The sequence below is a fragment of the Puntigrus tetrazona genome, chromosome 25 (assembly GCF_018831695.1).
Source record: "Puntigrus tetrazona isolate hp1 chromosome 25, ASM1883169v1, whole genome shotgun sequence".
Lineage (NCBI taxonomy): Eukaryota > Metazoa > Chordata > Actinopteri > Cypriniformes > Cyprinidae > Puntigrus > Puntigrus tetrazona.
The window spans coordinates 12,632,140-12,651,098 of record NC_056723.1 but is presented as its reverse complement, the minus strand read 5'-3'; the positions used below and the strand labels follow the sequence as shown (position 1 = coordinate 12,651,098).

Here is an 18,959-nt window from a genome sequence, read left to right as displayed (position 1 = left end):
TGTTCCAGCGCCACCAGGAGTGTAACTAAAGAGCCCGCGTAGCCCGATTTAGACTCTTCTGGCCCCGGGCCGCCCTTCAAGTGGTTACCCCAGCTCTTCACTCTAGCAATTACGCATACACTTCTGTCCGGGTGTGGCAGAGAGACGGAAACGTAGCTGCCCATTTCCCAAACCTTAACTTCTTCAATCTGGGATTCATCGTTCCTCGGGCCTATATGCGAAGGTGGCAGACGCATCGGGTGGGAGCCTTGCTTTTCTGAGGCCTATACGGTCTGTAAGGGGTGGGTCAGATTATGTTTAATCGTAAGATTACAGAGGAGATCGCGACGCACGCCGTCTGATCTTACATAATCAGATAGGCAGCGAAATGGCAAACCAGTAACTTGTGAGCTATAAGAGATTTATACTGAGAAGTAACAAGATTAACATTATCAACAGTTAATAAACAACCGACAACTGCATGCATAACTATATTAACCGTGCTTGATTCATGTGTTAGGTTGGTTAGGTCAAATTAACGGCATCTAATGTGTTTGACTTAACTATAAATGAATTTTGTACCGCAGGATCACATCTTCAGAGCAGATCTTTTTTTATTTGATGAAGCTTAATTGATTTAATTAATGATTGGTTATAGAAAGTGTAAGCGCTGTGAAGATGCAAGTAATTATATATGTGTATATCCTTGTTTTTATACGACAGACAGACAGACAGACATTTATAGCATAATGTTAGCGTTACCTGTTAACAACATGATGAATTCGTCTTTTTGAACCCGAGCCTATCAGAGCACTGGCTCGCTAAATGACCCGAAGCGCTCCAATCGGATGATTCACCGCGAATCACTCGACTCCAAAGGGGACTTTCCCGCGTGCACGGCTCCTTTTTTAGAGCACGTGCTTCCGCCTGTCGGCAAAACCTCGAAGTGCACGCAGATTCAAAAAAAAAAAAGGGCTATGGTTTTCGTTTGCAGTGACCTGATATGACTATCTGCCAGGGCCACAGGATGAACACTGATTTGTATTGCATATTGTATTGATTTGCTGAATATTCTAAGTAGGCAAAATGATATTTCAAATGAGCCTAAGCGTATATTATTATTATTATTATTATTATTTCAGAACTTTTTTTTTTCTTTAGCGACTTGCAGAATCGCTGTTGTTTTAATATAAAAGATAAAAGGGAGCTACACCCGACCTCTCTGTTTGGGTTATCGCGCTCTTGTGACGAAGCTGTTTGGGTTATTTTCGCTCTTATGATGAGTTTTTTTTTTTTTTTTTTTTTTTTTTTTTATCAGTCTTGAGCGCACGTTTTGTGACGTCACGACAGAGTAGCCCGGCCACATTCCTCGGCTTCGTTGTCAGTGAAGCCAACAATAGCCGTTTAGTTCCTCGTCGCGGCGCGGAAGTCTGTTAGAGTTTCGCGTGAATCTCCCGTGCGGTTTGTAATGGCGAACGATTAAAGATCGGCCCGAAGTGCGTGGATCTCGCGCGGCCGTCACACACCTGGAGAAGATGGAGAGAAACATGAACCACCGGAGGCAGGTGAGCTGAACTTCAGCCGCTCTTCTGACATCAGTGCTCTTGCCTCCGAGGGGCAAACGTCTCTTAATTCTTCATGGAAACTGAGAGCCACCTGACTTTGGTAAAAAGATGGAGATCAAGCAGAAGTTAAGGACCCGAAAGAAGGACGTCTGTGTAAATATAGGCTACGGGTTTAAATTTCGAGCTTTCTCTAATGACCTCGAGTGTTGTTTTGCTGTTCTGACAGGAACGAAGAGATTACAGAAATCGTTTGCGCCCAAAGCAACGTCAAAGTCGGTGACTTCAGAGGAGGTGTTTCAGATGAAGTGTCGACGTAGATAAAGAGAAGCAAATCCTGGAGAGTTGCGAATCTAAGGGAAGCAACAGAACCAAACGCAGACTTCCATTAAGTCGCGAAAGGGTTGAGGATCGGAAATACAATAGTTTGGCATGAAACGGTCGGTTGATCGAGCTTTAGTTGTCTCCAGCAGCTGTCGTGGAGAAGCGGTATCTATAGACACGGTGTCTGTGTTTAGGACACGCCGAGCGACACAAAGCGTCTTTCGTTACCAATCGAAACGTTGGCTATTGTCGCAGGATCTTTGCCCGTGTTGCTGCGGGACGTTTACAGAGCTCTGAGGCCCTCTGATTTTTTTGTTTTGGTTTCAAGAAAACCAGTGTCGACGGCTAGACGCAGTGGAATCAGATCGAAAATCAGATCCCAGATTGGTTCGCGAACCACGGCAGCTATTGAAAAAAGCAGAAACCACACAAAACCCTCATGACTTCACAACTTTAGTCAGCAGGAAGGTATTCTTGGCATTCGCAGGCGTACTCTCATAAGAAAGTCTACTTGGTGTCTTGGTTTCACAACCTTAAGGTTAGTCAGGCGAATGAAAGTAGAACTTTGGCGGTCGGTCAGAGTTTTCCAGAACTTTCCAAAATGTGTTCGTTTTTTGTTTCAGTTTTCAGCATAACGCGCACGGAGCTGTGATTGCTTTACATCGGGGCAAGGATGCGACGTCAAAACTGACTGAAATGTAAATGGACGAGTTTGATACTGATCTAAAGGGAATTTTTTGCGCCAAAAATAGCTGACATTGCTGCGATCTCTCATCTTACATCGTGCGATTATTATACGATATTCTTTTTTTTGTTTGCACGAAATACATTGTGTGTGTGTGTTTATAAAATGCAAATAAAAACTTTCACTTTTCCACCGTTTCTCGTCCTGAGGTTATAGTACTGAACTGTGTATATTGTGTTGTTGTAGGGCAGCATTGACTTTTTAGAAACCTTTGGAGTTGTGAATGAGAATGGCATTGAAATCCCGTCTATGCCACCAGTGGTAAGGCACATTCAGTTAGACCTATATATATATATATATATATATATATATATATATATATATATATATATATATATATATATATATATAGTCAGTGGAACAAATAATTGGAAAATATGATTTGATGAGCCTTGTATAGTTAATGCAAAGAAAGGAAAATGTCTTATTATATATTTTTTATTATTATTATTTTAATAATTTAATTGAGTAATATATATATATATATATATATATATATATATATATATATATATATATATATATATATATAATATTTTCTTTTTTTAGCAAATGGTAGATGATTTAAATTGATTAGTTTATACAGACCAGTCACTACAATGATACATAGTGCTTATTTCTGTAACTGGTATATGTAATGTAAGTATTTATGCTAATATAATAATTCTTTTTTAATTTCAGCAACCACCTCTGACCTTCGATTATGTTCTTGTGGCAAAAATCTCAGAGGATGAGAACAACCACGCATTCAGAAAACAGACAGCTTTCATCGAAACTTTAAAGAAGAAGAAATTGAATGTATATGTAAGTGAGCTTTTCTCCATTTTTGGAGTTCTCGGTTTGTTTGTTTTTTATGTAATAAATAAGCAATGCCTTGAAACAAGAGGAGGATATTCCACTTTTTTGATATGTAAGTAATTGTTGTTTCCGTATAAAAGCGTTGAACGATTGCGCGTTTGCTGACACAACAATTAAGTGCACTTCTCTTTTGGACAGTTTCAAACATTAGCCTCGTCTTTGTTTCTGAACAAATGTATCTCTAGAATTATTAATATTATTAGGACAATTATAGTCCAAAACTATGTAATGGTGCTGATTTATTATAATATTCGAGGACTGGTATTAATACTCCAGTCAGATATATATATAAAACTATTGTCAAATATGTGTGCTTTACTCTTTATATTTGGTGATTTTTCTTTTTCTTTCTATTTTTTCTATGGTTTTTTTTTGCAAGAAATTTGGAGATGAGGACGATAAGGTGTTTTATTGCATCCGAGCGCCGGAAAACATTTTCAAGACTTACCGGTATCTCTTGAAAGTGTCTGACGCCTGTAACTGGAGTTGTGACCAGCAGGGTACTATACCTCAGTCAATCAGGTAAACGCAAAAAAAAAAAACGCATCCAGAACGTCACATACACAACTCTCAGAATGTGTTTGAAAACCACAGGAGGCACATTTTTATTAAATCATGATAGATCATGGTCCAGTGTTTATCAACTGACTGACAGATTCCTGGCCAGAGGAGAGGGAGGATCAATATCGATATCGAATTGACAAGCACAGGAGAAACGCAACCGACTAAACGCAGACACAGACAATTAACCAATGAGAAACCTAGAAAACCAATGAGAAACCTAGAAAACCACTAGAGAAACCTAGAAAACCTAGAAAACCAATGAGAAACCTAGAAAACCACTGAGAAACCTAGAAAACCAAGAAAACCTAGAAAACCATGAGAAACCTAGAAAAGAAAACCACTGAGAAACCTAGAAAGAAACCTAGAAAACCAATGAAAAAGAAAACCTGAGAAACCAATGAGAAACCTAGAAAACCTAGAAAACCAATGAGAAAGAAACCTAGAAACCAATGAGAAACCTGAGAAACCAATGAAACCAATGAGAAAAAAGAAACCTAGAAAACCAATGAGAAACCTAGAAAACCAATGAGAAACCTAGAAAACCAATGAGAAACCTAGAAAACCTAGAAAACCAATGAGAAACCTAGAAAACCAATGAGAAACCTAGAAAACCTAGAAAACCAATGAGAAACCTAGAAAACCAATGAGAAACCTAGAAAACCTAGAAAACCAATGAGAAACCTAGAAAACCAATGAGAAACCTAGAAAACCAATGAGAAACCTAGAAAACCAATGAGAAACCTAAAAAACCAGTTAGAGCTAGCAAACAAAAATGCTCCTTCGTGTTGGCGTGTAACTCAGGAGATGCGCGATGTATCTTAAAGACAAAACTGGTTAAAAACTAACGCAGCGAAACGCTTCAACTTAAATTGCCAGATGGTCCGTATGAACAAGTCAAGCCAAGCAATCATCCAAAACGCAACAGCACAGCGGTGCCCGATTCTTCATTTCCTGAAAGACGCCATAGTCACGGTTCGCATTGCGTACAGCAAATAATGATCTGCACCGTGGCTCTGTTTCAGGATTCGTATTGTTGATTTCATTCTGCATCACACATTCATTGAATCAGAAGGTGAGTAACAGTTCACATAGTCACTGCGTTACATTACTGTATCGCGCCATCCTAGTGATGCCTTCTCTTGCTTTACCTTAGGTGTTTCAGAATATCTGCCAGATCTCATGAAAAAAAATGTTTTCGAGACCCACTTTTGTTTACACGAGGTTTGTTTTTATTTGATATCCTCTGGCTCGAGTCCACTCACCATTTGTTTAACTGTATATTTTAACGCAGATGTGTTTAACTGTATCTCGGGGGGGATAACTGCACACGTATCTACGTTTTCAACACTAGCACTGCAGGAAAATGATCTGATCTCCAGAGTTGGGTATGATTTGTTACACAGTAATGAGCTCAGATGGGAAAGACTGGACCTGGTGTTGGTTTTTAATATGGATTACTTTATCCGAGGAGACGGAGCATATTCATAAAAAACAACAACAACAACAACATTAAATTGTGCTCTTTTACTTCTAGAAAAGGGAGCAAAAAGATTTGAAGCAGAGCTGGGCTCGTTGGTCTGCGTGTTTCAAAGGACAGCCCATAACAAACATCAGGTTCTCTCATTTGACCTTCAATTCTTTCGAGATTTGCTCTCGTTCTGGCATAAACTAAAAATCTGTATTTGAAGTTTTCTTGATGAATTTATTTGTGTGTTGTCAGAAACTACCTTGGTGAGAAGGTGGCTCTGTATTTCCTGTGGCTGGGCTGGTACACATTTCTCTTGATTCCTGCTTCTTTAATTGGTCTCATAGTGTTCCTGTACGGCGTGGCCTTCTACAACACAAGTCCTCTGATGTGAGAAACCTGAGATCTATATACTTCAGTGTTTAATGTTAAGGTCAACTTTGTTAACTTTTGTTTAATAGACTAATGTAAAGTATGGGTCCTAAGTAAAACCGACTGGTGTGTGTGTGTGTGTGTGTGTGTGTGTGTGTGTGTGTGTGTGTGTACGCAGAAAGGAGGTGTGCCAGTCAAATGTAATTATGTGCCCTCTGTGCGATAAAACATGCAGAGTGTGGGAGCTTTCTGAAACCTGCTTATATGCAAAGGTACTGTGCTTTTCATTCAGTTTACTGTGCACTGATATGGTTACGTATTTACATACCCACACATATAGCATGATACTCGCTTACCAGAAAACTCACGGTCCCGTCACACGATTCACATCAGACCTTAAACACATCGCTACATATTAACGCTATGTAACGCTACATTACATATGTGAAATAACTCCGCAGTGCTATACAGGTGGAGCTGGGGATGTAGGGGGAGTCTGAGCACTCTGGAACTGCTACAGCAAGCACTAAGTATTTGAATGTCGCGGTGCAAGCTCATTGGCTGCTGACGCTGCTAAAACCAATGGTCTGCGGCATGCAAAAAATGATTGTATATTAGCGTAAGCTCTGAATAAAGCAGAAAATAGCCTAGGTGTGAATAGATTTTGTGCTTTAGAACGTATCACTTTGCCTTTTTCCTTGTTAGCTGCATGGGCCCTTTTTAAAATAAAGGTAAAACTATTGTAATATGTGCTGACACCGGGTCTCATTTGCAGGTGAGCCTTCTGTTTGATAATGAAGGAACGGTAGCGTTCGCCATGTTCATGGCAGTGTGGGGTAAGTTCTACAGCTTCATCCGCATTTGCGTTGTAAGTCGGTGTTTCGTCAGATGTTAATCTTCTGCGCAGCTACTGTGTTTCTGGAGTTCTGGAAGCGCCACAGATCATCTTACGTGTGTGCATGGAAGGTCTTCGACTGGTGTGAGGAAGAGGTATTTACAAGCAACAGTCTCCATAACAACCATCGATGCTTTTAAGGGGGCAGTAGCAGCATTGCCTGCGTTAATGGAGAAGAATCATTTTCAGCCGTTAAAACCTTGGCTTAAAAAGACTTGAAATGCTTCACAAGTTATCTGTACACCGTCCTGTTGCATAATATTGAGAAATGGTTAGGTTTAGGCTGGGGGCTGGTTAGTATATAAATCATTTTGAAAAATAATTTGCAAAGAATGAAATGCATCTTGCAAACAACTGAAAGTAAAACACTTCCCCATTGGTCACAGTGAAGCTCTCAGACGCTGCGCCGATTTGATGATGCAGCGTCTCGTTCCCTTCTCAGGAGCTGCGAATAGATGAAACGTTTCGTGTGGTTTTATAGCATGTGATTGTGTGATGTATCATGCAGGAGGAGTTGATTCTGGACATTGTAAATAATGCACACTGCGAACCTAAAAGACACAGGCACTCTTACCTGCGCTCTACTGTTGTACTGGTTTTAGTCACTCTCATGGTAAGAAACTGAAGGCATGTAGTACCAACTTTACTCATATATTCATATATGCATGGTTTAATTGGCTTCGGTGATTTCTTTGGTGCTGTGCCATCAGTTGCTGATCATCATTGGTTTGACCCACGTCCTGGTTGTGTGTCGAGTCATCGCTACTGTGCTCCTGGCCGAAAACAGTCCCTGGAAGGTCATTACGGAAAATTCGCAAACGGTTGCCGTGATGCTCGGAGCCGTGCTTCACTACATCACCATCACCGTCATGACCCGGGTAAAAGCAACAAATCTACAAATCTGTCAGAGAACATAAAGTTGTCTTAATTTTGTGTTGAGTTTGTACAGAACCTCTGATGAAAATAACAACCGTGTACGCTTATTTTATCCAGGTCAATTGCATAGTAGCTATGAAGCTGAGTGAAATAGGTCAGTGGAACAGGGTTAAATATCAAACATTTTGACTGTATACCGTCTTTGTTCATCGCGTACTGTTTTGCTTACAGAGAATAAGCACTCCCATGCGGCCATTGAAAGGAGCTTCACAGTCAAGATGTTCATATTCCAGTTCTTTACAATGTTCTCCTCTCTCATATACACGGCGTTTTTTCTGGGAAGGTAATTAAAAACTCTGGAAATTAAAGTTTAATTGTATCGGTTTTGCACAGTCCTGTTAAATTACAACATTTATATAATTATAACACATTAAGTGGAATAAAAATGTACCGTAATTGAAGACCAAAGTTGTGAGCAGTAAATATCGGTTTGTGTTTTAGGATTAACGGTCATCCTGGAGGATATGTGAGGATATCCGGCATATGGAGACTGGAAGAGGTGCGATGTTATCATTTTCTCTACAGTTTGTTTCACTTTTTCTTGCTGATTTTTTAATGCTATACCACATCCCTTTAAATTCAGTGTCACCCAAGTGGCTGTCTCACAGATTTGTTCATTCAGATGTCGGTTATCATGGTACTTAAACAGACCTTCAACAACATCTTTGAATATTCTGGTCCGTAAGTAGAATTAGTTTTTTGAGACTGGGCAATGCTAACATATTCAAAACGGAAGCCATATATTAAAAAAGAAATACTGAAAATTATGTTCCAAATGTGTATCAGCCTCATTTAAGCCTCGCTTAAAAACAGCAAAAGGATAAAACGTTAACGGGTTCGTTTTGAGAACATTGTAAAACTGCTGTTTATTAACTTATTAACAGCTGGTTTAGTCGGTGGATGAAGAGGAAAAAGACCCAGAAGTTTAGGAGAAGGTGTTTCAAATGCTATAAGAAGGAGTGTATGAATGCCAAGGTAGGATCCGAACTCTGTGAGAACTGCAAACTCGAAGAAATCCACAGAAACTACAGCCTGATTAAAACGGATCGCTTCAGCCTCTTCAACGAGTTCTTGGAAATGGGTACTTTTCTCGAAAATATCGTTAAAGATACAATTGTAACTGTTTTTGACACATATCTGATTTGTGCCTCGTCCTTTCCTCCCTTCCCCAGTGATCCAGTTTAGTTTCACTACTATCTTCGTAGCTGCATTTCCTTTGGCTCCATTGTTGGCTCTGCTCAACAACATCATTGAGATTCGACTGGATGCCATTAAGATGGTGAGCCTTGAGCGCAGGCTGGTGCCAACAAAGGCCAACGATATTGGTAAGAATATTCTGTGAAAAGAGTCTTGTTTTTCCTTCCTAGACCAAATTTTTGTGAAACTCAAACTGTATTATCTTCATCTTTACTCATCATCCAGTTTTTTTATATCGACTATACATGAGCTACATTGTAAAAGAATATATTGCACATCTTTTCTGAAACCAGATAAAGTGCGAGCGAAGCATAAAAAAGATAGCATACTGTTTCTTGTCGAGATGGCAGCATGGAATAAAGTTGCACATTCCAGCTTTATGCATTTCTGCCTCTCCCTCTGCCTCATAAGACGAAATAAAATCCAGCGTGATGGCGAGATGTCATGTCGTAAGATTGATGATACATGGAGGCAACTTTCTGAGCAATGTTGTCGGGCAACTTTGGGCAAAGCTGCCTTCAACGGGCAACTAGGTGAGACACAATGCCCAAAATATCCAGGTATAAATGTTTAACCCATTCTCAATGGAAAAGTGCCCAAGAAATATTGCTCAGAAAGTTGCCCAGTGTATCATCAGCCATGTCAATATGATCTGAGGTCACCTGCATTTCAGCACAGCTATATTTGAAGTTGGTTTCATCAGTTTGAAGAGCAAACGTCAGTGCAGGATATTTTATAAATCTGTCACAGTATAACGTAACTTGGCGAATAATATTGAGAGGATGGAAAATGGTCATGGAAAAGAAGTGTCACGTATTTATGACTCTTTTTATAAATTCAGGTGTTTGGACGGATGTGCTTGAGGTGATCGGTATGCTTGCAGTCATTGCTAATGGCCTGGTCATTGGTATATCTTCTGATTTCATTCCACGACTGGTTTACCAGTACCTCTATGGGCCTTGCGTCGGCGGCAGTGCTTCTGGCATTGAGTGAGTTGGACCTACGTGATCTATATATTCCAAAGTGCACAGGTTTGTATTTTTAATCTTCTTTGTGTGTTTCTAAGTTGTATGGCTGGATACATAAACAACACTCTATCCATTGCCAATACAAGTGATGAGAGAGTCAGGGATGATTTCTCAAGGGGTCAAATGGTCACCTACAGTGGCATAAATGTGACGCACTGCAGGTAATTTTACTATCTATCTCTCTGTCCGTGTATTTGGGGTTATTGAATAGAGAATCAGTGTTAGCAACATGAGCATGACATTAGAAGTTGAGAGTAGGAAACAGCAGACAAATCCAAAGTTCTGTCATTAAACTCTATGTGGAGCAATAGGTCTAACACAGATCATTATCACATGGCACAGCTAATTGGTTCCTTTGGTTGTATCAGCAGCGAATAGTAAGCTTTCTTACCATCTTTTAGTTTCAGTAGCAGTATGGCGTAGCAACCTGAAACACGTGTATTTAGCTATCGCAACGTTACGTCCATTTAATCTTTTTGATGGCTTTGGAAAACACGTTTCGGATGTTTCTCCACTTGTTACAGCCAAACGTGACGTTGTATCAGTCCGTTCTTCATTTTGTTGAAAGCATATCGAAGCCTTAAGAGTAGGGTCTAAAACAGTACGATAGGAACTATCAGTAATATAAGTGAGCGCTGGTTGGCCTTGAACATGGAAAACGGTGACGATGACACTCATCCGTCTGTAGCTGTACTTTTCTCAGCCTCGGTGATGTTTGACGCGAGTCGTCGTCGGAGATTGAGTCAGATTCGGTGCTCTTTTAATCAAGGAACTTGCTGTAGCGTTTCAGAAAACCTTCTCCATCCCCAGCTCCACCTGTATAGTTCAGCCGCAGGGGGGTTATTTCATACATGTTGTATTTGCAGCAGAAAGATTTCTTACACGCTCAGCAGGCAGCTTATGTCTCATCATCTCATGTCTTCATCTCATATCTTAAATTCTAGTTAGCTCAACAAAAACATTTTGGTTCTTTAAACAAATCTAGGTGTTGACTTTGTATTGTTTTCATTTAAGCTACAGAGACTACAGAAGTAACGAAGACTTCAGTTTAACTAATCAGTTTTGGGTCATTCTAGCAGCGCGGTTGGTCTTCATCATTCTATTTGAGGTAATCACACACAAAAAAAACACGATTCAAGATAATTACATTAAGATAAGGATTCGTTCTTTCAATTTATCATCTCTCTCTGACCCAGCACGTAGTGGTGATCTTTAAGTGTGTGGCAAGCTGGTTTGTTCCTAACTCACCACTGGATGTGAGAAACGAAAGACTGTATGATAAACTCATGAGACTCAAGCAAGAACTGAGGTCAGTAACAAGAACTTTCGTTAATAAAACCAATGTCATAAAAAAATAAAAATTCATGATTTTTTTTTTTCAGAGCTCAAAGAGCACAACAGGATACTTTGACCAAACTTAAGGAGAATGGGAATTCAAAACGACCATCTAAACAGAAAAAAGCAAAGAAGCTAAATAGTATGTGAGACAAATGAGCCAAGACGAGATTCCCCTGCATGCAATTCTTCGGTCCTCATTGTAGAAGACTGTGCATTTTGGTTGTTGCTAATCACCTTAGTTTGATAAAAAGATTAAAGGTTTTACATTTAAAAAAAAAAAAGTGGTAATTTTTATTTTTTTTATTGCATGTCAGTTTGTGAATTAATGACTGCTCAATAAATCGGTTTTGTTTAATGCGTATAAATATGTATACGCTACTCTTCAAAAGTTTGGATTTTTTTCTCTTTTTTTACATTTTTAAAATACGTATATTCACTTTACCAAGGCTGCATTTATTTGATCACTATTGATTAATTGAACGCGTCCTTGCTGAATAAAGTATTAATTTATTTCAAATAAATCAATCTTACTGATCCCGAGCTAAAGGCAGTTTAAATAAACGCATTTGAATATTTTGATATAAAATTTGTAATTTGTTAGTTGCACATATTGTATATAGTTTTGCACTTTTTATATTTGATTATTTTTTAGCAAGTAAGCCTATTTGTTGCTTTTTATAAGATGTATATACAGTATAAAATTAATATGCATTATTCTCATCATAAATGCCCTGAATATATATATATATATATATATATATATATATATATTTTTTTTTTTTTTTTTTTTTTTAATGTATGAAGGTAATGAACGTGCTGTGGTTTCTGTTCTCTCAGAATGTAACTAAATAAAATCAATGATGTCGATGTTTTGACCTCTCAATTTTATCACATTTTTCTCCACAGAAATAGATTAGAAATCAAAGCAACGAGAGTTTTGTAACAATGTACCTTTGATATTTGATTGAATCAGCAATCAAATCAGTCCTTGATGCCGTATTTATTACACCCGATATATCAGTGACCACTCCATAAAACAAATAAACGCATTAGATAGACAACAGAAACAAACAGAACAACATATCGGTGCTGTCACAAGTCCAGATGTTATAATTGTTTAATGATAATAATAAAAAGAAGAATAAAAGTAGGTAGAAAAACGACCATCTAATACTAGTTTTAGATGGTAAAGATATTTATTCACAATTTTAAAAACACGTTGACAACAGAATTTATGGGTTAAAACGTAGATTACTTAAAAAAAAAAAAAAAAAAAAGACCTTAACTTGCAACAAACACAATTTATCCAAAATTAAATAAATGTTCAAATTAGGCTTTTCTGACTTCTGGCCTCTAGATGGTAGCAATTGATCATGGTGAGCAGTTTCTTTTTTAGGTGAATCGGATTCATGTTTTTTGTGAAGTTTCACTCGCTCGTTTTTATATTTTGTGGCGAGAATGTCTGAACGGCGTCGTTATTGCAATTTTCACCCCCATTTCTAACAACACGTCTACGACATTGAAACAACGAAGCTCTTAAAGTGAATAGTTGAGTGGCTCTTAAAAGAGCCTTTGTGTTTCAGATGAAGCGTTGAGTCTAAGCGCGCTCTCCACGGATGCGGCGGGCCAGCTGGATGTCTTTGGGCATGATGGTGACTCTCTTGGCGTGGATGGCGCACAGGTTGGTGTCCTCAAACAGACCGACCAAATAAGCCTCGCTGGCCTCCTGCAGGGCCATGACAGCGGAGCTCTGGAAGCGCAGGTCCGTCTTGAAGTCCTGAGCGATTTCTCGCACCAGACGCTGGAAGGGCAGCTTGCGGATCAGCAGCTCGGTGGACTTCTGATAGCGACGGATCTCTCTCAGAGCCACGGTGCCGGGCCTGTAACGATGAGGCTTCTTGACTCCGCCGGTAGCCGGAGCGCTCTTACGGGCGGCTTTGGTGGCGAGCTGCTTCCTCGGGGCTTTACCACCGGTGGACTTACGAGCGGTCTGCTTGGTTCTTGCCATCTTCTTGTTCTCAGAATAATTTCGTTCAGTTGTAGCAGCAGCTTTTAAACTTTCCTGACACACTGGGCGGTGCTTCACCAGCGGTATTTGATTGGCTATTGTGTTTACATCGCAGCGTGACGTGTCCAATGATAGTGTGTTTCCTGTTTTCGAAAGAGCCGCGGTATCCTGCGTTTCCCGCTCAAATGATCTCTATTCAGCGTCCTGTTTTTGTTTTCCTGGAAGGCTTATTGAAAGACCTGACGAAAATATACTTTATATATTCTTTTTTATTATATTATATTCTTTTCACGCGGTTTCTCATCTTCCCAATGCAGTAAAACACGTTCGATTCTTTTTATTCTTTCATTTAAAGATGTATGCCGTTTTTCTTACACTTAATTATCGTTTATAACGCTCATAGTTCGCCCTATTGATGCCGTTCATGTCTAACAAAAACAACGCAAATCGTGTGTACCTCTTACGTATGACTTAATAGTGTAATAGAAACAACGGCTTAAATCGCTCTTGTTAGTGAAAGTGGGTGGCTCTGAAAAGAGCCTTTGGGGTATAAAATGAAACCGCTGTAATTTATTTGGTCTTGGCGGGTTTCTCGGTCTTCTTGGGCAGCAGCACGGCCTGGATGTTGGGCAGCACGCCGCCCTGAGCGATGGTCACTCCGCCCAGGAGTTTGTTCAGCTCCTCGTCGTTACGCACCGCCAGCTGCAGGTGACGGGGGATGATACGGGTCTTCTTGTTGTCCCGAGCGGCGTTTCCGGCCAACTCCAGGATCTCAGCGGTCAGGTACTCGAGCACAGCGGCCAGATAAACCGGAGCACCGGCACCGACGCGCTCGGCGTAGTTTCCTTTGCGGAGAAGTCTGTGAACACGACCGACCGGGAACTGAAGTCCTGCTCTAGAGGAGCGAGTCTTAGCCTTTGCTCTGGCCTTACCGCCGGTTTTACCTCGTCCACTCATTGCGAAACGTAAATGCAAACAGATGTGTATAACAAAAACGACAACCTTCTTGCTACAATGTTTTTAAACTAGCGTGCCAGTCGCCCATTGGTTTAGAGCCTTGTAAAACTTTAAGCCAATGATTGAACTTCCCTCCAAAGTCTACAGCCAAAAAGCCACGCCTTCACCTCTGACAGTCGTGTGCTGCATTTTTACTAAACATGACAGAAAACAGTGTTTAATGATTTAGAAAAAGTAAATACAAAAGTGTTCGTAAATATTGCTTTAAATTAATTACGTTTAGATTAGGGTACAATAAAGCTGTTCGTATTAATAAACGTTAATAACTTTGTGGCTATCCTCTGTCAACAAGTAAAATGTGTTGTCTTTAAGAATCGAACTGCACTTTTTGCTCTTTTTAGAGTTAAGTGGGTGGCTCTGAAAAGAGCCGTTGGGGAATGAAACAGATATTTATTTCTTCTTGGGGGCTGCCTTCTTAGGCTTGGCAGCTTTAGGCTTAGCTGCTTTAGGCTTTGCCGTCTTTGGTTTGACAAGCTTCGTCTTTTTGGGGCTCTTGGCCGCTTTCTTGGGCGCTGCCGGCTTCTTTGCCTTCTTGGGGCTCTTCGTCGCCTTCTTAGCGGCTGCAGCGGCGGGTTTCTTGGCCTTCTTGGGTGATTTCTTAGCGGCGGGCTTCTTTGCCGCTGCGCTCTTGGGCTTCTTGGCAGCAGCGGGTTTCTTGGCCGCGGGCTTCTTGGCTTTAGGAGCCGCTTTCTTGACGGGCTTCTTCTTTGTCTCGGCTGGCTTCTTGTTGAGCTTGAAGGAGCCGGAGGCGCCGGTCCCTTTGACCTGCGCTAGAGTGCCTTTAGTCACCAGGCTCTTGATGGCGAGCTTGACGCGGGAGTTGTTCTTCTCCACGTCGTAGCCGCCCGCAGAAAGAGCCTTCTTCAGCGCGGCGAGGGACACGCCGCTCCTCTCCTTGGACGCGGACACGGCTTTGACGATCAGCTCGCTGACGCTTGGACCTGTTTTCTTGGCTTTAACAGCGGACTTCTTCTTGGGCGCTTTGGTTGGCGGGGCGGCAGCTGCCGGTGCTGGAGCGGTTTCTGCCATTTTTCAAGAGAGTTTACAGTCTTTCAGACACTGAGTTCAACAATGAGTTCCTTTTGAGCAGCGCTGCGCTCTTAAACCACCCATGAGAACCTTATAGACTCAACCCACTCACTCTGCGTCTGCGCGTTTCCGCGAGCCTTTCGAGCTTGTGTTTTCTTCTCCTGTATTTAAGGGGGAAATCTGAGTAGTAAAACCATTTAACGCAGTATAAACCAAGCGAACCCCAAGCAGAGGTTCTTGGCTTTCTTTAGAGACTAAAATACGCAGCACAGAAAGGTTTTTTTTCTAATGGTTGGATCAAATTCGGGGTGAGCATCAGCTTCAGAACAAAGCCGCGTGTACGTCTAATGCCTTGTTTAAGTAAAAAAAGCGGATGTTATATCAGAAAATTATTTTTTGTGTTTCAGAAACAGTTTGAAATTGCATTTAATGAATTTAGCACCAGTGAAGGGTGTGTGCAGTGTTTCATACAGCTGTTGTTTCGGGCAGCTTGAAGCACAAACACCCGAAGGCTTTGAGTCTTAGTGACTCATCAGGCCCGTTTCAGAAAGGGTAAATGAAAACTGATAATTTTTGGGGCTTGTATATAAAAGTAATACACTACATTTAATCTGGATTAAAAGTACATTTCATTTGAAATATGTAAAACTACCCCCCCTTGTCAGAAAAAAAGGCAATGCAAACAGAAGAGTTTATTATTATTATTATATTTGTAACCCAGTTGTATTGTTGTATTAATCTTCAGATTCTGAACGGCAAGAAAAATCTAATGTTCACAGGTATTCATTCAGTGCACATATTTTCATCATAAACCATGGCAAACAGCATACCTCTGGAAGTAGGCTAATCAGAATTTCCAGTGTGTTTGGATGCATTGATGACAACCACCACACCATCATCAGACCTCCTGAAAATTAAACTGATCACTGTATGGGATGAAAGGATGTCAGATGTAAAATAGTATGAGATATATAACCTTTTTCCTTTTATATTTTAAAATTCTTCCAATGCTTGCCCATCTCCTCTTTATCTGTCAGTAGTGATGAAGCAGGTCCATCTTCTAAACCCTAGATAAACAGACACCAACTAATATATATTTTAGTTTTATTTCTATATAAACTTTACCCATGGGTCAAAAGTGCTCTAAAAATCATAGAATAGAGACATCATAAGGAGATTTAGGTAAATCTAAAAAAACAAAACCTATATCACTGTCAGTGACTGATCTTACGTGGATACCAGTAATGTAATCATTTACCTTATTCTCAGTAAGACAATATTCTTTAAAATGATTCAAAGGTCAGAGTCTGTAAAATTTAAACTTCCCATCACTTGTTTACTCTGCATAGTTTGAATAAGTATCTTCATACATTTTTGTTTGAGCTCATCTACTCAACAGAAAAAATGTTTACAATATAGCAACGCCAGACTACTAAAGGACTAAACCAAAAAAATATTAATTACTGATTACAGCATCACGACTCTTTCGGACAGTGAGATAGCAGTTAAGTTTTCGGAGAACAAGCGTCATTAGGCTTCACCGCGAATACAAAAAAAAAAAAAAGGGGGTAACGACATCAAAAGCTCTTTTAAGACAAGATGGGTGGCTCTTAAAAGAGCCTTTGGGTTTCGTAGAGCTGGAGCGGATCTCTACTTGGAGCTGGTGTACTTGGTCACGGCCTTGGTTCCCTCAGACACGGCGTGTTTGGCCAGTTCTCCGGGCAGCAGCAGACGCACGGCGGTCTGGATCTCTCTCGAGGTGATGGTGGAGCGCTTGTTGTAGTGAGCGAGACGAGACGCTTCACCGGCGATGCGCTCGAAGATGTCGTTGACGAAAGAGTTCATGATCCCCATCGCCTTAGAAGAGATCCCGGTGTCGGGATGAACCTGCTTCAGTACTTTGTACACGTAGATAGCATAGCTCTCCTTCCTGCTCTTTCTGCGCTTCTTTCCTCCTTTACCGGCGGCGGTCTTAGTGACGGCCTTCTTGGAGCCTTTCTTAGGAGCGGACTTCGCTGGTTCAGGCATGTTGATAACACGGATGTACCAATTGCCTTAACTAAGCAGAACAGAGCTCTTTATTGACCAACCTATGCTAATTTTCAAAGAGCTAAAGAACATCCTGATTGAGTGTTTTCATAGACTAACCCCACGATCTCGTGTGTCATTGGCCAATCACAGGCGTGAATTGATAGCCACACCCACCGCTTCATGTTTGAACAACGTCAGCCGTTGTGAATGAATTTCCTTTCAGTTCCCGCTCTTTTTTGTTTCATTTCGTTTAATAAAAAATGTTTTCAAATATCTTATAGTGTAACTTTTCATCCACTTAAAGATCCACTGAAATATTTTAGAGGAAGGAGAGCAATGCTCTAACAAAATACTATTGCCATATGATTACGTTTTCTCTTTATTCTGTAAATCACTCCAATTCTAAACAATGAAACGAAAATGCCCTGTAAAATTAAATATAAATTATGTGCGCCTGTGAATGGAGGACATAACGTTACACCAGGTCTTATGTTACAGACTGGTTTAATCCACTGTTTCCAAATGTAAAAGAAAACGAAAAAAAATCTAATATATAATTTTTAATAGTGTATGCAGCGTTTATTATACAGAAATGAAAACAATAATTTTATACACATTAAGTTTTTTAGAGGCTGGGTTTCAATTATTGTAGTAAAAAGTACTGCACATGAGCAATGAACGACTGCAACAAAGAGAATCGGAAAAGGAGGGGTTTGGGATTTGGAGGGACAAGCAGTGATTGGTTTTCATTTGTCATCGACTCTAACCAATAGAAGAGGAGCACGCTCTCTTAAAAGCTGACTCTCGAATTTGAGCGATGTTATTTCTGCGTCAACGTGTAGAAATTGTTTAACAGGTATCATGAGCGGGAGAGGTAAAACCGGTGGCAAAGCCAGAGCAAAGGCTAAGACTCGCTCCTCTAGAGCAGGACTTCAGTTCCCGGTCGGTCGTGTTCACAGACTTCTCCGCAAAGGAAACTACGCCGAGCGCGTCGGTGCCGGTGCTCCGGTTTATCTGGCCGCTGTGCTCGAGTACCTGACCGCTGAGATCCTGGAGTTGGCCGGAAACGCCGCTCGGGACAACAAGAAGACCCGTATCATCCCCCGTCACCTGCAGCTGGCGGTGCGTAACGACGAGGAGCTGAACAAACTCCTGGGCGGAGTGACCATCGCTCAGGGCGGCGTGCTGCCCAACATCCAGGCCGTGCTGCTGCCCAAGAAGACCGAGAAACCCGCCAAGACTAAATAAATTACAGCGGTTTCATTTTAAACCCCAAAGGCTCTTTTCAGAGCCACCCACTTTCACTAACAAGAGCGATTTGAGCCGTTGGTTCTATTACACTATTAAGTTATATTTAAGAGGTACACACGATTTGCGTTGTTTTTGTTAGACATGAACGGCATCAATAGGGCGAACTATGAGCGTTATAAACGATGATTAAGTGTAAGAAAAACGGTATACATCTTTAAATGAAAGGAGAAAAAGAATCGAACGTGTTTTACTGCATTGGGAAGATAAGAAACCGCGTGAAACTTTTATGGAAATAAAAAAGAATATATAAAGTATATTTTCGTCAGGTCTTTCAATAAGCCTTCCAGGAAAACAAAAACA

General features: G+C 40.5%; 6 protein-coding genes across 8 annotated transcripts; 2 read left to right on the top strand and 4 right to left on the bottom strand.

The window, feature by feature from the left end:
* The first annotated feature begins 1,371 nt into the window (after positions 1–1,371).
* LOC122330792 (anoctamin-9) lies at positions 1,372–11,651 on the top strand. Of its 3 annotated transcripts, XM_043228101.1 has the most exons (26): positions 1,387–1,544; positions 1,771–2,403; positions 2,489–2,563; positions 2,797–2,871; positions 3,292–3,414; positions 3,848–3,990; positions 5,055–5,104; positions 5,186–5,253; positions 5,567–5,646; positions 5,753–5,887; positions 6,048–6,141; positions 6,645–6,705; positions 6,777–6,859; positions 7,273–7,377; positions 7,475–7,642; positions 7,758–7,794; positions 7,872–7,983; positions 8,142–8,199; positions 8,284–8,381; positions 8,585–8,781; positions 8,873–9,025; positions 9,739–9,886; positions 9,964–10,086; positions 10,940–11,033; positions 11,122–11,234; positions 11,308–11,651. In XM_043228101.1, exons 4-26 carry the CDS (start codon positions 2,860–2,862, stop codon positions 11,408–11,410), a joined length of 2,358 nt encoding a protein of 785 aa, XP_043084036.1. In that variant the 5' UTR covers positions 1,387–1,544; positions 1,771–2,403; positions 2,489–2,563; positions 2,797–2,859; the 3' UTR covers positions 11,411–11,651. The 3 variants fall into 3 exon arrangements, with proteins under 3 accessions (XP_043084035.1, XP_043084036.1, XP_043084037.1); XM_043228100.1 differs by lacking the exons at positions 1,771–2,403; positions 2,489–2,563 and having other exon boundaries at positions 1,372–1,544; XM_043228102.1 differs by lacking the exons at positions 1,387–1,544; positions 1,771–2,403; positions 2,489–2,563; positions 2,797–2,871; positions 3,292–3,414 and having other exon boundaries at positions 3,852–3,990; positions 4,909–5,104.
* Positions 11,652–12,267: 616 nt separating this feature from the next.
* Positions 12,268–13,509, bottom strand: LOC122330833 (histone H3). Its single transcript, XM_043228167.1, has one exon. The coding sequence runs from the start codon at positions 13,269–13,271 to the stop codon at positions 12,861–12,863; it is 411 nt and encodes a 136-aa protein (XP_043084102.1). The 5' UTR covers positions 13,272–13,509; the 3' UTR covers positions 12,268–12,860.
* A 139-nt stretch (positions 13,510–13,648) lies between these two features.
* Positions 13,649–14,262, bottom strand: LOC122330847 (histone H2A). Its single transcript, XM_043228181.1, has one exon. It carries the CDS (start codon positions 14,226–14,228, stop codon positions 13,842–13,844), a length of 387 nt encoding a protein of 128 aa, XP_043084116.1. The 5' UTR covers positions 14,229–14,262; the 3' UTR covers positions 13,649–13,841.
* A 261-nt stretch (positions 14,263–14,523) lies between these two features.
* Positions 14,524–15,334, bottom strand: LOC122330824 (histone H1-like). Its single transcript, XM_043228160.1, has one exon. The coding sequence runs from the start codon at positions 15,315–15,317 to the stop codon at positions 14,679–14,681; it is 639 nt and encodes a 212-aa protein (XP_043084095.1). The 5' UTR covers positions 15,318–15,334; the 3' UTR covers positions 14,524–14,678.
* A 1,566-nt stretch (positions 15,335–16,900) lies between these two features.
* On the bottom strand, positions 16,901–17,366 carry LOC122330857 (histone H2B-like). The gene has a single exon (XM_043228190.1). The coding sequence runs from the start codon at positions 17,343–17,345 to the stop codon at positions 16,968–16,970; it is 378 nt and encodes a 125-aa protein (XP_043084125.1). The 5' UTR covers positions 17,346–17,366; the 3' UTR covers positions 16,901–16,967.
* Positions 17,367–17,928: 562 nt separating this feature from the next.
* Positions 17,929–18,763, top strand: LOC122330842 (histone H2A). The gene has a single exon (XM_043228176.1). The coding sequence runs from the start codon at positions 18,210–18,212 to the stop codon at positions 18,594–18,596; it is 387 nt and encodes a 128-aa protein (XP_043084111.1). The 5' UTR covers positions 17,929–18,209; the 3' UTR covers positions 18,597–18,763.
* Positions 18,764–18,959: the final 196 nt, after the last annotated feature.

Excerpts from the sequence above, each read along its gene's own strand:
- LOC122330792 (XM_043228100.1), top strand. The coding sequence starts at position 1,515 with ATGGAGAGAAACATGAACCACCGGAGGCAG. Across the intron at positions 5,254-5,566 it reads CCCACTTTTGTTTACACGAG|AAAAGGGAGCAAAAAGATTT; the intron begins GTTTGTTTTTAT and ends TTTTACTTCTAG. Across the intron at positions 5,888-6,047 it reads TACAACACAAGTCCTCTGAT|AAAGGAGGTGTGCCAGTCAA; the intron begins GTGAGAAACCTG and ends GTGTGTACGCAG.
- LOC122330833 (XM_043228167.1), bottom strand. The coding sequence starts at position 13,271 with ATGGCAAGAACCAAGCAGACCGCTCGTAAGTCCACCGGTGGTAAAGCC.
- LOC122330847 (XM_043228181.1), bottom strand. The coding sequence starts at position 14,228 with ATGAGTGGACGAGGTAAAACCGGCGGTAAGGCCAGAGCAAAGGCTAAG.
- LOC122330824 (XM_043228160.1), bottom strand. The coding sequence starts at position 15,317 with ATGGCAGAAACCGCTCCAGCACCGGCAGCTGCCGCCCCGCCAACCAAA.
- LOC122330857 (XM_043228190.1), bottom strand. The coding sequence starts at position 17,345 with ATGCCTGAACCAGCGAAGTCCGCTCCTAAGAAAGGCTCCAAGAAGGCC.
- LOC122330842 (XM_043228176.1), top strand. The coding sequence starts at position 18,210 with ATGAGCGGGAGAGGTAAAACCGGTGGCAAAGCCAGAGCAAAGGCTAAG.